The sequence below is a fragment of the Dendropsophus ebraccatus genome, chromosome 1 (assembly GCF_027789765.1).
Source record: "Dendropsophus ebraccatus isolate aDenEbr1 chromosome 1, aDenEbr1.pat, whole genome shotgun sequence".
NCBI classification, from domain to species: domain Eukaryota; kingdom Metazoa; phylum Chordata; class Amphibia; order Anura; family Hylidae; genus Dendropsophus; species Dendropsophus ebraccatus.
Window position 1 is genome coordinate 146,821,576 of NC_091454.1, and position 14,305 is coordinate 146,835,880.

The 14,305-nt window shown below is 44.8% G+C and overlaps 1 protein-coding gene across 2 annotated transcripts in view; it reads right to left on the minus strand.

The window, feature by feature from the left end:
* ZNF609 (zinc finger protein 609) overlaps positions 1 to 14,305 on the minus strand; it is a 60,540-nt gene that overhangs the window by 18,943 nt on the left and 27,292 nt on the right. For both annotated transcript variants that reach the window (XM_069981552.1, XM_069981562.1), the window contains exon 3: positions 5,012 to 5,237. In XM_069981552.1, coding sequence (XP_069837653.1) covers positions 5,012 to 5,237 — 226 coding nt within the window. The remainder of the gene's footprint in view (positions 1 to 5,011; positions 5,238 to 14,305) is intronic.

A 14,305-nucleotide genomic window follows, 5' to 3' on the forward strand; every position in this document is an offset into this window, starting at 1 on the left:
AGATGCCCCCTCCCCCCCCCCCCCAATCCTCAGAACAAGTGGGAAGATCGTCCGGGAACTGATCTTCCCACTGCTGGATAAAGGTTACCACCTGTACGGGGATAACTTTTATACCAGCACCCCCTCTTCCGGTCCCTCGCTGCCCGAGCTACTGTAGCTTGCGGCACGATCCGAACATATCAGAAGCAGTAACAGAGCCCTAATATTTAGCAGCCATGGAGCGGACCCAGCGCTTCTGGATGTGAGGGACCCCGTATCGCACCAGGACAACATTTTCCAGGTGACGTCCCCCACACTGGAGAACGGGAGACCCCAGAAGAAGTGCAGAGTGTAGGGTAACAGGGGGATCAGGAAGGACACCATTTTCCAGTGTGACACCTGTCCTGATCCCCCCGGCCTCTGCATACTGGATCGCTCCAAGGCGTACCACACGTCATCGGAGTTCTACATTATCTAAATTCTGTCCCTTATTCCTATTTCAGGGGTCACGTTGATCCAGGGATTATTCTGATTGCCATTATGGAGTTGGGAAGGAATTTTTCCCCTGTGATGAGGCTACTGTCGTCTGCCTCACGAGGGTTTTTTGCCTTCCTCTGGATCAACACAGGTTGAATTTGATGGACACCTGTCATTTTCAACCTTATAAACTAATAATTGGCCTAATACCCCCAAATAAATTAAAATTGTCCCTTTTCCCCAGCTAAGTAGATATGGCTGCCATTCCCATTAGAGGATGCCATGATGCAATTACAAAGCCTCTGTGCGGCCAGGACAGTAGAAACCCCCCACAAGTGACCCCATTCTGGAAACTACACCCGATAAGGAATCTAACAAGGGGGGCAGTGGGGATATGGCCCCCTGGTGACGGCCACATTTGGGACGTGAAAATGAAAAAAATTGTATTTTTTATTTTCTCGGCACATGTTCTACGTAAGTGCCCGTCACCAGTGGGGTCCATATGCTCACTGCACCCCTTGTTAGATTCCTTATGGGGTGTAGTTTCCAGAATGGTGTCACTTGTCGGGGGTTTCTACTGTCCTGGCAGAACAGGAGCTTTGTAATTGCGACATGGCCTCCATCCTCCATTCCAGCCTCTAAATGGCGCTCTGTCCCTTTGGTGACTTGCCCTGTGCCCATATGGCACATTATGCCCACATGTGGGGTATTTTCGTACTCAGGGGAAACTACCCTACACGTTTTGTGTTCATTTTCTTTTTTAACCCCTTGTGGAAATGGAAAAAAATCAAGGCTAGACCAACATTTAGTGTAATTTTCGTAAAATTTTTACTCTAAATCATTAATCTTGTCATGATTTTTTCATTTTCACAAGGGGTTAAAAGATAAAAAAAAAACATTTAATGTGTAGAGCAATTTCCCCTGAGTACGGAAATACCCCACATGTGTACATAAAGCACCATTCGGGTGCAGGGTAAGCCTCCGAAGGGACGGAGTGCCATTTGGTTTTTGAAGGCTGGATTTGGATGGAATGGATTTCGAGGGGCCATGTTGCATTCAAAAGGCCCCTGTGTTGCCAAGACAGTTGAAACCCCCCACAAGTGACCCCATTATGGAAACTGCACCCCTCAAGGAATGTAACAAGGGGTGTAGTGAGCATATGGACCCCACTGGTGACGGGCACAAATGTGGAACAATGTGGCGTGAAAATGAAATATTACATTTTTTACACTATAATGTTGGTTTAGCCTTGAATTTATCATTTTCACAAGGGGTTAAAAGAGGAAAAAAAAACAAAATGTGTAGAGCAATTTCCCCTGAGTCCGTAAATACCTGAGCCTCCGAAGGGAAGGAGCGCCATTTGGATTTTGGAGGTTGGATTTGGCTAGAATCGATGATGAACGCCATGTCGCATTTACAGAGCCCTCGTGCTGCCAAAACACTGGAAACCCCCCACAAGTGACCCCATTCTGGAAACTGCACCCCTCAGGGAATCTAACAAGGGGTGCAGTGAGGATATGGACCCCTTGATGACGGGCACATTTGTGCCATGAAAGTGAAAAAATGAAATTTTTCCCTTTCACGTCACATTGTTCCACATTTGTGCCCGTCACCAGTGTGGTCCATATGCTCACTGAACCCCTTGTTAGATTCCTTGAGGGGTGTAGTTTCCAGAATGGGGTCACTTGTGGGGGGTTTCCAGTGTCTTGGCAGCACGAGGGCTCTGTAAATACGACATGGCCCTTGAAATCCTTTTCAGTGAAATTCAGCTTCCAAAAGCCAATTGGCGCTCCTTCCCTTTGGAGGCTCGTCCTGCGCCCCCTTGGCACTTTATCGCCACATGTGGGGTATTTCCGTACTCGGGAGAAACTGCGCTACACATTTTGTGTCTTTTTTTGCCTCTTATCCCTTTAAGAAAATGAAAAATTGAAGGCTAGAACAAAGTTTTAGTGTAAAAAAAAAATTTTTCTTTTTTCACGCCATATTGTTCGGAAAATCTGTGAAGCACCTGTGGGGTCCAGATGCTCACCGCACCCCTTGTTACATTCCTTGAGGGGTGTAGTTTTCTAAATGGTGTCCCTTTAGGGGTGTTTTTTAGGTTTTGGCACCCCAGAGCCTCTGCCAACCTGAAGTGGTACAGTCAAAAATGACCAAATATAACGGAGGCGTTGAAATTCACTAGGCGCTCCTTTATATCTGAGGCTTGTGGTTGCGTCAAATAGCTCAATAGGGTCACATATGGGGTATTTCTATAAACTGCAGAAACAGGACAATAATTATTGGGGTGCATTTCTCTGGTAATAGGTTTAGAATTATGAAAAATATTGGATTACAATAAAATCTCTGCACAGAAAATTAAAATTTTCAAATTCCTTACACACTTAGCTTTTATTTCTGTGACTCCCCTAAAGGGTTAAAACACTTTCTGGATATGCTTTTGCAGAGTTTGGGGGGTGCAGTTTCTGAAATGGGGTGCTTTGTGGGGCTTTCTAACATACAGGCCCCTCAAATACACTTTAAACCTGAACAGGTCCCTAAAAATATCTGATTTTGAAATTTTACAGAAAATTTGGAAATTTGCTGCTAATGTTTTAAGCTTCCTATCGTCTAAAAAAAATGAAAGATCGTTTAATAAATGCCGCCAACATAAAGTAGACATGTTGCTAATGCTATTTAATATCTAATTTATGTGGTATAACCACTTTCTGTATACGCAAAAAAGTTTCAAAGTTGGAAAAATGCATTTTTTTACATTATTTGGGTTTTTTTTCATAAAGATTCGTTATGAGTATCGACTCCAATTTACCAGAAATGTAAAGTACAATATGTCACGAGAAAACAATCTCAGAATCAGCCGGATAGGTAAAAGCATCCCGAAGTTATTAATGAATAAAGTGACACTGGTCATATTCATAAAATTTGTCTCTGTCATTAAAGGGGTTATCCGGCGAAAAAAATTATTCACAGAATAACACACATTACAAAGTTATACAACTTTGTAATGTATGTTATGTCTGTGAATGGCCCCCTTCCCCGTGTACCACCACCCCCACCCGTGTACCCGGAAGTGTGGTGCGCTATACATTACCTGTCACGTGCCGACCACGGTCTCCGATCCTCAGCAGTGACGTCTTCTTCGGGAGGCCAGCGGATCTTCCCGAGTGCTGGCCGCCCTCTGCAGCGTCATCCGAAGCTCAGCCGCGATTGGCTGAGCATAACTGTGCTCAGCCAATCGCGGCTGAGCAGCTGATGACGTGGCCGCGTCATCAGCCGCTCAGCCGCGATTGGCTGAGCACAGTTATGCTCAGCCAATCGCGGCTGAGCTTCGGATGACGCTGCAGAGGGCGGCCAGCACTCGGGAAGATCCGCCGGACTCACGAAGAAGACGTCACTGCTGACGATCGGAGACCGTGGACGACACGACATGCGGTGAGTATAATGCACCACACTTCCGGGTCTAGCGTGGGTGGGGGGAAACACGGGGAAGGGGGCCATTCACAGACATAACATACATTACAAAGTTATACAACTTTGTAATGTGTGTTATTCTGTGAATAATTTTTTATCGCCGGACAACCCCTTTAAGGCCATTTCAGGCTCTGTCCTTATCTCTTTCATGTACAATATTTTCCCCTATAGGCAATCAATACTGGAGTAATATGGGATGCATTTGACCACTAGATATAGTGTTGCCCAAAGAAAGCTACTAACACAGTTTGGCCAAAAAATTATAAAAAGCAAAGAACCTGTGTGAACAGCACATCTTCACATGGTTTATAAAACAGATTGCAAACATTTTATTTCGGCAGACATTTTCAAAGGAGTGATAGAAGAGGTAAAGGGCCTATTACACGGGTCGTTAAGAGGAGCAAACGAGCGCTCTCATCGCTCGTTTGCTCCTCGTTGCCCACTCGCTGCCGCCGCTATTCAATGCGGCTGCAGCGAGCGGGTGAGTGCGGGAGGGGCGGCGGTGAGGATGCCCGGGTGATCGCTGATCGTCCAGGCAGCCCATAGGATATAGCGGCGACTGCTGCCGATGCTCCTATTCAACGGACCGCCGGCAGCAGATCGCTGCTATATCAGTCGCTTGTTTTTCAACATGTTGAAAAACAAGCAACGGCAACGATCAGCCGACATGAACGATGTCGGCTGATCGTTGCACTCTATTCCACGGGACGATTATCGTCCGTAGCGGCCAATATCGCCCGAATACGGCCGATAATCGTTCTGTGGAATAGGGCCTTAAGTGTGCCACTTCTACACTAAAAGGCTGTGGAGACGAGACATGACAAGTTCAGAGGACAGAGAGCATAAAAGCATCAGAGGAATTCAATCTATAGACATTAGCAAGTGATATTACTGTATGTATACGATTTGCAGACCATTTTCTCAGATCAGAAAACCTCTTTGAAATGAACTTGCTATGTTGTTCTTGTAGAAGGTAGAATAGTCCAGTGAAGACACTGTTTTCAATGGTTGCAGTGTTATGCACTTTCAATGTAAGCCAGATGGAGTCCACATTTTAGTCAATACATAGAAAATAGATTTAGCTTACCATCCTCTGTCTCCTGCCACACAATGCCTTCCAAATTAACACTGGTACCCGGTTCACAAGGTCCGAGACATTCAGGCTCAGTAGCGAGAGCCACATCACTGGTGTTGACACCCACAGATCTCGTTCGCACCATGATCTGCTCACAGGGAGATGATATGTCATTGTTGACCATAGGGACGAGCAGATGCAAAGGTAGTCCAGAAGATGTACAGACTGCAGATTCCATCTAAGGTGAAAGGTTAGAAAAACAATGTCAGTTCTACAGCAGGGTTACAACTCACAGCAGAAGTCGGTCTTCTCAATACTCATACCTACCCTGATAAAACACTGACAATGAAGGTGTCACTATTGTATTTAGGCTCAGGGAAGAAACAGAGTGCTGCACATCACACCTATGGCTGATACTAGTGCCGCTTGGCTAAATAAAAAACACATCAGAATTTTGTGTATGAATTGATCAAGCCATACTGCCCCATGTACCTCGTGCCGGTATCTGATACACATGGGTCCCTACACTAAGTCCACACCGTGCCAGTCAGTGGCCACCAACCCCGCAGGCGTGCACAGCCAGGGAACGGGGGCCATGGGACGGCCCTGCGACCCCCATGCCACAGGACCAGACCCAAAAACACCACACCAGAACCCGGCCAGCACCGCCGGCGGAGAAGGTCGCCCCCAAGCAGCACAAGTCTGGATAAGGTATTGCACTCACCATAGCTGCAGCAAACAGAATGGGAAAAAAACAGGAGGGATTAAAACCATGTGCACTCAGGTGTCTCCTGCTAATTGCGGTCATGTGGGTCTCACCAGGAGGAGTGCAATACACGGAGAAAAGAGAGAAACAAAATGTGGCTCAGGGAAGAAACAGAGTGCTGCACATCACATGACACCTGAGTGCACATGGTTTTAATCCCTCCTGTTTTTTCCCATTCTGTTTGCTGCAGCTATGGTGAGCGCAATACCTTATCCAGACTTGTGCTGCTTGGGGGCGACCTTCTCCGCCGGCGGTGCTGGCCGGGTTCTGGTGTGGTGTTTTTTGGGTCTGGTCCTGTGGCATGGGGGTCGCAGGGCCGTCCCATGGCCCCCGTTCCCTGGCTGTGCACGCCTGCGGGGTTGGTGGCCACTGACTGGCACGGTGTGGACTTAGTGTAGGGACCCATGTGTATCAGATACCGGCACGAGGTACATGGGGCAGTATGGCTTGATCAATTCATACACAAAATTCTGATGTGTTTTTTATTTAGCCAAGCGGCACTAGTATCAGCCATAGGTGTGAGGTGCAGCACTCTGTTTCTTCCCTGAACCGACTATAGTATTTAGGTACATCTTCAGGTTAGCTACAGTAGGTGTCTTAGATGCATATCTTACATTTAGCTATGGTGACTGCAACAGTCAAAAAGACGACTCCTGGTGCAACAATATTCTGTCTATTGGATTGTGTCATTACTAGGTATATGGCATGGAAAAACAAGGAAATAAGTGAAGACTGGCCAGCCTACAGGACCCATTTTATTCCAAAATATTTTCCAAACTGCCCTGTGACAAGGCCAGAACCGCTTTAGGCTGTGCTCGCACATTTGCAGTTTTGTAGCATTCCTCCAATTCTAGCCTAATTATTATACAGAATCTCCAATTTTGTGTTCTTTGACTTTTGTGGTCTTTGCCACGTGATCAGCATTACCAGGCTTTATCACATTTGATTTGTCATAAACAATCTGATTAAGCCTGGTAATGATAATCACATGGCAAAGAAAGTCAATTAACACAAAACCGGAGAGCCTATATTATTAGGCTCAAATTATCCAAACAAAGAAATCTGTAAGTGTGTCAACACAGCCTCATGGGGTACAGGCCTATTCACAAATATGGCACATCCTTGACTTTCCATGTGCCAAAATCCACGCCTACCACCAGCTGTAGTACTTTTCCACTTTCAATTAGACCAATTTTCAGGTGATTATAGTAATATTAAATGTCACAATGTTTGCATAAGTTCCGTTAAAAAAAAAAAAAAAAAAAAAAAAAAAAAAATCTGCACACTAGAAAAGTGGTATACATGACACAATAATTTACCCCAACATTCCTTGAAGCTTTCCATAGCTCAGACGTTCTCAAAAATATTTTTTTTTGCCTTTTATAGCTGTAATTTTTGTAATCACAGCAAAAATTAGGGTATGTAGGGTTTTCACAAAGTTAAAAACATACACTTTGCAATATGTGACAGAAATTCCAAGTGTAGCCTTGAATTTTTGACATGGGTAACAAACTAACCGCTTATTTCCTAGATAGTATGCTTGGAATGTGACGTGTTGGTAATTCCAATGTATTGAAAAACGTTCTTTTTTTTAAATACTCAATATCAGTTTGATACCTTTTTAAAGTTTAAAAAAAAATGCTCAAAAATACAAATATGATGTCCCCCGCCCCGGCCTGCGGCTATGATGCTGGGAATTGTTATGCACAAGGGGGTATATGCTGGGAGTTGTGTTGGAAGGTTGCTGCTGTAGAACTGCAACTCCCAGCACACCTCATTGTGCACTACAACTCCCAGCATACCTTCTCTTTTGCACTACAACTCCCAGCATACCTCCTTGTGCACTACAACTCCCAGCATACCTCCTTGTGCACTACAACTCCCAGCATACCTCCTTGTGCACTACAACTCCCAGCATACCTCATTGTGCACTACAACTCCCAGCATACCTCATTGTGCACTACAACTCCCAGCATACCTCCTTGTGCACTACAACTCCCAGCATACCTCCTTGTGCACTACAACTCCCAGCATACCTCCTTGTGCACTACAACTCCCAGCATACCTCCTTGTGCACTACAACTCCCTGTACAAGGAGGTATGCTAGGAGTTGCAGCGCAAAAGAAGGTATGTTGGGAGTTATTGTATTGGGAGGCTACTGTGGCAGACCTGCAACTCCCAGCATAACTCCTTGTGCACAAGGTGGTATGCTGGGAGTTGTAGTGCATGAGAAGGTATGCTGGGAGTTGTTGTTATATCGGAAGGCTGCTGCTGCACATCTGCAACTGGACTAGTGGGGCTTCAAGTGACTACCCAGTAAATAATAACACTTTGCCTGTATGTCAGGAAAGTTAATAGTGTGATCTTGCTATTAAAAACCACACGTGCCCTAGACCTAAAGTGCCTAGACACACTAATGTATTTATGTTGGTTGAACCCACTAATTTCAGCTGAATCTGTGTAAGTGGGGCTCCTGACACCCCCGTCAGATTATGTCAGTGGAGAGAAGGACTGTGCTAGATGAACTGCAATTGCCTAATCCTTCTCAGGGAGATAAGTCATGCTAGCTCATTAGCCTCTCTATGTGGCCAAGGCAAGTGTTCATGTATATGTTGCGGTCAGGACAGACACCTGTCAGCTGAATGATTGACAGCTATCTCATGTACGGATGAATATGGATAACTTGGCCTCTGGACAGCACAAGACAAAGGCAATATGGTACCCTAATTTGGTGCCCAATGGGGCTTGTTTGGCTCAATGTCTATGCAGCTACCACCTGGGGAGGCAATACTTCTTAGGGTTAATAACCTACCATTTACAGAAACCAATGTTTCCAATGATGTAGAAGTTGTAGAAAAACAAAATCTTAAAACACTTCTGTATGAAACTGAAGGCATATTGCAGTACGGTAAAACATGTAAAGAGGAAGTCCCGTGAACACTAAAATCGGCAGGCAGGGGTGGGGGTGGGTGAGAAAAGTCAACTGATCCCTTTGCCACATATGGCTTTCTTCAAATCAGCCACCCGGACAATCTAAAGGCCCTATTACATGGGCCGATCTGGAAGAGCAAGTGAGCTATTAAACGTGCCGACAATGGGTGGGTAAGAGCAGGGGGTTTGGGGGGCACGGGAGGGGATCCTCGGACAATCTAAAGCGAATAGGAGCCCGTAGAAGATAGCGGCGGTCTTCTGCCGCTGCTCCAATAATATGGAGCAACGGCCAGCAGACCATTGCTATCGTTGTCGTTTTTTCCAACATCTTGAAAAATAAGGCTCATCATTGCCTTTTAACACTAGGTATTACACCAAGAGATTATTGTCTGTAAGTAAGCGAGCGATGACCTGATAGGGCTGTATTATGGTGCGTTTACACAGACAGATTTATCTGACAGATCTTTGAAGCCAAAACCAGGAACAGACTATTAACAGGGACCAGGTCATAAAGGAAAGACTGGGATCTATCCTCTATTCAAATCTATTCCTGGCTTTGGCTTCCAAAATCTGTCAGATAAATCTTTCTGTGTAAACGCACCCTTACACGGCCTGATATTGAGGAGATTGCAAACGCTGACCTAAGACAATAGGGATACTGCCTTTGGCTATGTTCACACACAGAATTTTTACTTAGTATTTTGAGTATTCTGCAGCCAAAACCAGGAGTGGATTGAAAACACAAAGGCTATGGGGGAGATTTATTAAAGGGTGTAAAATTTAGACTGGTGCAAACTGCCCACAGCAACCAATTACAGCTCCTCTTTCCTTTCAGCACTGCCTAAAGCTGAGCTGTAATTGGTTGCTGTGGGTAGTTTGCACCAGTCTAAATTTTACACCCTTTGATAAATCCCCCCCTATGTTCGCACAATGTTGAAATTTAGATAACGGATGCCATTTAATGGCAAATAATTGCTGTTATTTTAAAACAACGTCTGTTGTATTGACATATCGCCTGTTATTTGTTATTAAATGGCATCCATCATCTAAATTTCAACAGTGTGCGAACATAGCCTTTCTGTGTTTTCAATCCACTCCTGGTTTTGGCTGCAGAACACTGAGCAAAAATACTGTGTGTGACCATAGCCATAGGCTGTTTTACCAGACTCCTTATGGCTGCATAGGTTCGTTCACCTCTGGTATACAGAAAAACTAGGAGGACTGAAATATGGATGTGGACACATATGCTGCTGTCTAAATAAAATAATTTCAATCTGGCATTAAATATTAGGACAGATTTAACAAGTAGCAAAGAAAAGATTTTCAATAAGACCAGATAACTTCCTGCTAGGTGGTTTACAGCTTAGCCAGGAAGACAAGCCAAAGCACTATGCACTAGTATGTATCCTCTACTCTTTGCATTAGTGACTGGGGACAAGGGTTCTGACATTAGTTTCCGGCAGTACTGCAGCTCATTCTGAATGCTTCCCCTAGGTTTTCACATGGCCACGGGGGTGCAGCCACCTGACAGGCATAATGATACAGCGGTTGAGCTTCAGCTGGGAAGCACAGCACTCACCTCAGTAACAGCTCTTAAGCCTGGATGTGTCTTTTGATAGATTTGCTGTGAACGCTTATTCTCATGTGAATGTCAAGTGGCATACACTTGATGTGGATTCAGCTACTCTGCAGCTGTGCCTGCCCTGTGGCTGGGAAGAGGTTAATCTGATTTAGTGCATGTCAGTAGTCTCAAGCAGCAAGGCGTTTAATGAACCAAGAGAGGTGGTAATGGAGGTGGCGGTGAGGAAGAGTGAATGGTAGGAGGTGGGAGTGTGAAGGAGACAACGGTGCTACAATTAGAATGTCTTTTAGAATCAGGATCTCTAGGGCAGAGAAAAATTCGCTTGGAGGGGCTGAACACCACACCCCCAAAATTATTTACATGCATGCACGCTATCTGCATACAAATGCACAAACAGAATGACATTTAGAAAGAAATTTGCATAGTAACACGTGCACAAGAGAGGCAGCTTCAGACGCGCATACAGACATGTACTCACCTGACAAGTCCCCCTTCCTCCACACAATCCCCCACTAATCATTATCACACCCCAGTACTACCAACCTCACACAGAAAGAAGCTGGAGCTCTCAGGCACAAGGACACGACACAGAGATCTCCGCCAACTCTTTATTTTACCATTACCTGAAGGTTGGGAGGAGACGCTGTGTGCCTAGAGACTGGGAGAGTGGCTAGTGGCCCCTTATCAACACCTACAATTAGAGAGGGCTCAGGAGCAACACTACTGAGGGCGAGGAACGAGATTCTCCTGAGAGGGAAACAAAGGAGGAAGGAGACCGAGTGCCGGAGTGAAGCAGGAAAAAAAACAAAGTGAAATTGCTCTTGTTGATGCTCACAACCAAGAACAAAACCTTCTGCAGACAATGCACTTGACTTGTACCATTGTCATCAGCATGGCAACCATTTGCCGGCTGTCATGTTAGGAATTAGCAAATGGGCCTTGAAAGGCTCAATCATTCCTCATAGGAATGCAGCATTTATGTTCCTTACACCTGAACATCCAACAATGTGGAAATGCATTTACTATATGAAAACTAGCTGTTTTATATATACTAGTCATAGAATGGATGCCTGGCAATTTGGGTATTTTATTACTGACACTCTTAGCGGTTAGTCCAAGGGGTTATTCAAGTGGATGGGACAATGCTGCAGTACCATACACCGCCTCTACTAATAGTACAATGACACAAACACAAATGAGGCTGCGGCACACTGCCAATGCAATGGCTGACTGGTGGGGGTCTGACTCCTGACATCACTATTAACCTAATATTATAGGCCTATTGTGAAAACAGGCCATCCACTTCACACAACAGTTTTTTAATGCACTTTTAAAAGCCTTTCCCTTGATTCTAGATGTTACCTTTAAGTACATAGTAAATTATGAAACACAGTACAGTATATGCTCTAGGTGTGGCACTTTATCAGGCACTACTCCATACACTTTGTTATATGGAGAGAAAAAAAGGGGGGGGGGGGCAGCATAACAAAACACTCACCCCAACCTCTCAATAAAACTCTGTAGGTAAAGGTGTCCCTGACATTATATATATATATTAAAATATATATATGTATATACACACACCTCCAACCTGCTGCCTTACTGTCTGCACTAGGTACCCGCACATGCTGAGTACCTGCACTCCAGTTGGCATAGCAGCGTACACTTACACCGGCCCAGCACTGGGTCACTGACTTGCACAGAGGTGCACACCGGTAAATACTTATATAAAAGCTGGTTCAGCAGGTTTTCTAACGGTAGCAACAAGGTAAATAAACACTGTGCATACCTGTGGGACTTGCACTATAGTCACCATACTCTGGGGAGTACTGGTGGGATATACAACAAGAGGGGCAGGAGTCACACACACAGGGGTGGGGGCAGGCACCTATAAGAAGTTGGAAAAAATAGCCCATGGATATGTCTTTTACTGTTTATAATTACAGGAATAGATGTTCCTTGTGCAGTTTATTTTTTAACTTTGTGGATGTTACTACAAATGTGTTATATATACAGTATCTTCTCAATAGTGCAAATGACTAAGATTATTGTCCTACCAATACAATGAACATGTGGGGAAGCCCCCCATTACTTTTTGCCCCCTGGAAATCAGCAGGGCTGACAACAGTTGATTCCCCTCCTTCCTAGGGAAGTGACCCTACAAGTCTGGCTGATCGGAGTGCCCATGTTGATAGGCTATTGGGAGATGTAGGTGTAGGAGGACAGCGTGTGCTGCTGCTTTGGTGAATCCATTACCTATGTGCAGATGCGTTCTTGGGGTATCTCTTCAAGAATACAAGGACCATATGGCTGTCAGTGATGAAATGTGTGGCCACTTCAGCAGTTCATGAAGGGTTTCAGCAACCGGGTATGAAGCTACCATTTGCCCTTGCGGTGCCTCAGTATACTTCATCACCTGTCTCACAGCGACTAGCCCTCTGCCCTATTCTATGCGTGCGATAAACACGTCCGTTCCTCACCAGATGTGCTCGGGGCTCTGGCACAATCAGCCCTGCCTAGCCAGTTGAAAGCTGTATTCCATCAAAGTAGAGAGGGTGGGGAGGGGGGGACAATAGTCATGTGACTAGAGTGGGAAAAGCTTTATCTAAAGTGACCAGTCATTTCATCAACCTTTTCATGGAAAAAAAATATTTTTTAAAAATAAACACTTACGGATTCCTGACTCTTTCATGCCAAGGATTCTTGGGTTTCTTACTGATCTATGAATACTGAGCCCCAGCAATGACAAGCTGTATTCACCACTGCACCCAGTTATAGGCTGCCATAAGAGTTGTCAGATGACAATTACCATACTAGCACCAAGATCTACACAATTTAATGTGGAACTGTCTTGCAGATTTCCCTGTGGATTAGCCTGAAGTCAGTGGGTTCAGCCAACTGTAGGCTAGGTGTCCAAGTACCTTTAGCATCAGTGTGTATCAGGGTCGGAGTAACTTTACCATAGGCCCCGGGCTGTTCACCAAGCCTGGCCCCCTCAACCCGCTGTAACTATGGCAGCACTAGCGTGGTGTTCATAGTACAGGATAGATAATGTCATAATGCCCTGAATTGTGCCAAATTGCAGGGAAAAAAAGCTGTGATTTTTCGCAAATCATGGCAAAACTGTAGCAGGACACATAACACCACTAAAAGTATAAGTCTTTTTGGGTGGCCATGGGCCGCCAGGAGCTCAGGGCCCCGGGCTACCGCCCGAAACGGACCTATTATAATCCGCTACTGGTGTGTATTGAGAAGGGAACATTAGACAGGGTTTGCATGCATAAAATCATCAGCATATTACAGTACAAGCGATATGAATAAGATATGAACAAATCACTTTCACACAGCATGGAATCCACATGGAAACTGACCGGTTGTGTAGGTTTACCACCTGCAGCATGTCAAAATCTGCATAAATAACAGTAATTAAAAAAAAAAAAAAAAAATTTGTAGAATGGATGCACAGCTAAATTTCTACTGCAAAATGTATTTGGTGCAGATTAGCACTGGTGCATTTATAAGACAAAGCTAAACAGCTGTGCAAATTGCAAGCAATCTTTTCTGCATTAAAGTACTGTATTTTCCTGCGTATAAGACTACTTTTTCACCCTGGAAAATCTTCTCAAAAGTCAGGGGTCGTCTTATACGCCGGGGATCATCTTATAGGACAGGTGCTAAAAAACTTCGGACTGGAGAATCTGCGGTTGCCGCATACAGTGGGGGGAGCTCAAGAACGGCCGTATCCTAGCTGTATGCAGCGACTGTATGAAGGGTAAAGCGAGCTGCAGGTGTCCAGGGTATAGAAAAAAAAAAAAAAAAAAGAGATGCAGTAAAACGGTGCTGTGTCCAGAAATACAAACTTCTTTAACCCATCTGACCCGCCCTTGTATCATACTGGTATTACTGTACCACCATCTCTGCCTCTCAGATCTTGCTGCTGTCTGATATTTTTTATTAATTTTTATTTGCTGTGCGTTGAAAGAGGGTCAGTCTTGTACGGAGAGTATATGCCGAACTCTATATTTTA